Genomic DNA, 2,500 nt, shown 5'->3' on the forward strand with positions numbered 1-2,500 from the left:
AGCCGAGCAGACAACAGGGCAACATAGCTGAAGAACTAAGCAAGAGAGGATTTTCGACGCTCGTGGACCTCGTGACGAAAGCTGGTCTTGCAGACACCCTGTCCAACCAAGGTGAGTTTGATTTCTGCAACAAAAACAAGTCAGAGTGTAAACACGACGGTTATGTAATCTTTACACGACAATCCTGTAATCTGTACGCAATTATTTGATTGTTTTATCCTTATTCATATAAACAGGAGAGGCTATCCAACAGTCCTCTTCATACACAAGAACATTTTTTACACAAATACGTGTATGTTACATCTTTGCATGACGTGTGACTCCGCCAATCTCTATCTCACTCTGGTCTGTGCTCTTTCTGAACAACATTTCCATTCACAGGTCCCTTCACCGTGTTTGCCCCCACCGACGAAGCCTTCAAGGCCCTGGACCCAAACCTCGTCAATTATCTAGTGAGCAACACTGATGAACTGAAGAACGTTCTTCTCTACCACGTCGTGCCGGCCAGCGTCCCCTCCAGCAGCCTCAGCAACGACCAAGTGGCAAACTCTGTCCAGGGAGCGGCCCTCAGGATCAACCTCAGGTCACGTCCTTCGGTATGTCCCCTGCAAATGTTCAACCAGTTACACAAGTGTTTTTTTTTTATCTATTGAATAAATCTAGGTAAATAGAATGTTTGTTCTAATACATCTATAACACAGGAAAGGGGACTCGTCACCACATACCTTACACCTGTTTAATGAGTGACGTCTTTCCTCAGGGAGTCACCGTCAACGGCGTGGATGTCATCAAGGCTGACATCAGAGCAAGCAACGGCATCATCCACGCAGTCGACAAGGTTCTCTTAGCTCCGCAGTCTGACATCGTGGGCGCTCTGGCAGGAGACGACAGGTTCTCCACACTCGTTGCTGCCGTCACCGCTGCCGGTCTGGCCGACACTCTTCGCGCAGGTACGTCAATAATGACACTAATCTTTTACGTACTAACGTAATGACATCTAACTACGTCATGTATCTACAGTGAACTCATTATGGAACACATTTTGACAAGTTCTGCAGTCTGTTAATGTGGGTATGATCCACGTTGGTCCCTCTCTGCCGCAGGACCCTTCACAGTCTTCGCTCCAACCAACGACGCCTTTGCCAAGCTCCCTGCGGGCACAGTCGACAGCCTTCTCAACGACATCCCTGCCTTGACAGAGGTCCTCCTTCGCCACGTCGTTCCCTCCACACTCTACTCTCGGGCTCTCCTAGGAAATAGATACAACACTGCCGGGGGCGACATGGTAAGTGTTTCAGAGTCATTGGCCACAAGAGGAATAACTAAAAACCACTTTGAAATGAGTCACTTACTTAGTTCTTAATCATGTTCGTTCCCTCGAAGTAGTAGCCAAGGCATATCGCATCCTAAGAATACATGCCGCAAGAAACATCTCTGAGACCTATCGTATGTAACTTCCTTTCTCTCTCGTTTTAGCTTTCCGTGTCTCAAAACTTCGGTCGTGTCACTGTCACGACACGGGAGAACACTGCCAACGTGATCGAAGCAGACAAGACCGTCACCAACGGAGTCGTCCACGCCATCGACGCTGTTATCTAAGATGCCAAAGAATATTACATCTTCGACAAGTTTAAGAGCTGTGATCTTGCCACGTTATCTATTTGTTATACTTAAAGAATGTCAATCCTATAATAAATTTTATCTCTTAACACTGCACGTTTAATGAATACCTATTTAAATACTGCATACCTGCGTTCTACATGCAAACATGAAATGTTTGTGCATTATTTGTCTTTTGATAGCATCTTATGGTTGAAACTAATGCTAACATATCAAAGATGATTATTTGATCTATAACGACCATGGTTTCACAGCTGCTGATGCTGGGATTAAACTTTTGTTTGTTAATTACTGTTTACAGAACTTTCTCATCTCATCCTGAATTCACTTGAGCATATCGAACTATCTATATACAAGCAACCTATTGTACAGAAGCAATGCAGATACGTATGTATATATGTATATATAAATAGATAGATAAATACATAGATACGCATATGTATGTATATACAAACATATATATATTATATATATATATATATATATATATATATATATATATATATATATATACAGGTATATATATACATATACATTTATAAACATATATATAAATAAATATAGATACATAGACAGACAGATATCCATATCCATGTATAAACATATCCATTTATGTATGTATATATATATATATATATATATATATACATATATATATATATATATAATATAATATATAATATATAATATATAAAGATGAATATATATATATGTATATATATATATATATATGTATGTATGTATGTATGTATACACACATGCATATATATGTATATATATGTATATATATGTATATGTTTATATATGTATATATATATGTATATGTTTATATATGTATATGTATGTATATATATATATGTATATATATGTATATATATTA

General features: G+C 38.6%; 1 protein-coding gene across 1 annotated transcript in view; it reads left to right on the plus strand.

Annotated features, from left to right (window-relative positions):
- The window catches only part of LOC122259661 (uncharacterized), a 13,570-nt gene that overhangs the window by 7,322 nt on the left and 3,748 nt on the right, over positions 1-2,500 (plus strand). The window contains exons 11-15 of the mRNA XM_086543828.1: positions 1-111; positions 382-596; positions 761-950; positions 1,104-1,285; positions 1,477-1,590. The exon at positions 1-111 is cut by the window's left edge and continues 28 nt beyond it. Coding sequence (XP_086399954.1) covers positions 1-111; positions 382-596; positions 761-950; positions 1,104-1,285; positions 1,477-1,590 — 812 coding nt within the window. The remainder of the gene's footprint in view (positions 112-381; positions 597-760; positions 951-1,103; positions 1,286-1,476; positions 1,591-2,500) is intronic.

The sequence above is a fragment of the Penaeus japonicus genome, unplaced genomic scaffold (genome assembly GCF_977035675.1).
Source record: "Penaeus japonicus unplaced genomic scaffold, GWHDUDI00000001_assembly GWHDUDI00000002, whole genome shotgun sequence".
In the NCBI taxonomy this organism is placed as follows: domain Eukaryota; kingdom Metazoa; phylum Arthropoda; class Malacostraca; order Decapoda; family Penaeidae; genus Penaeus; species Penaeus japonicus.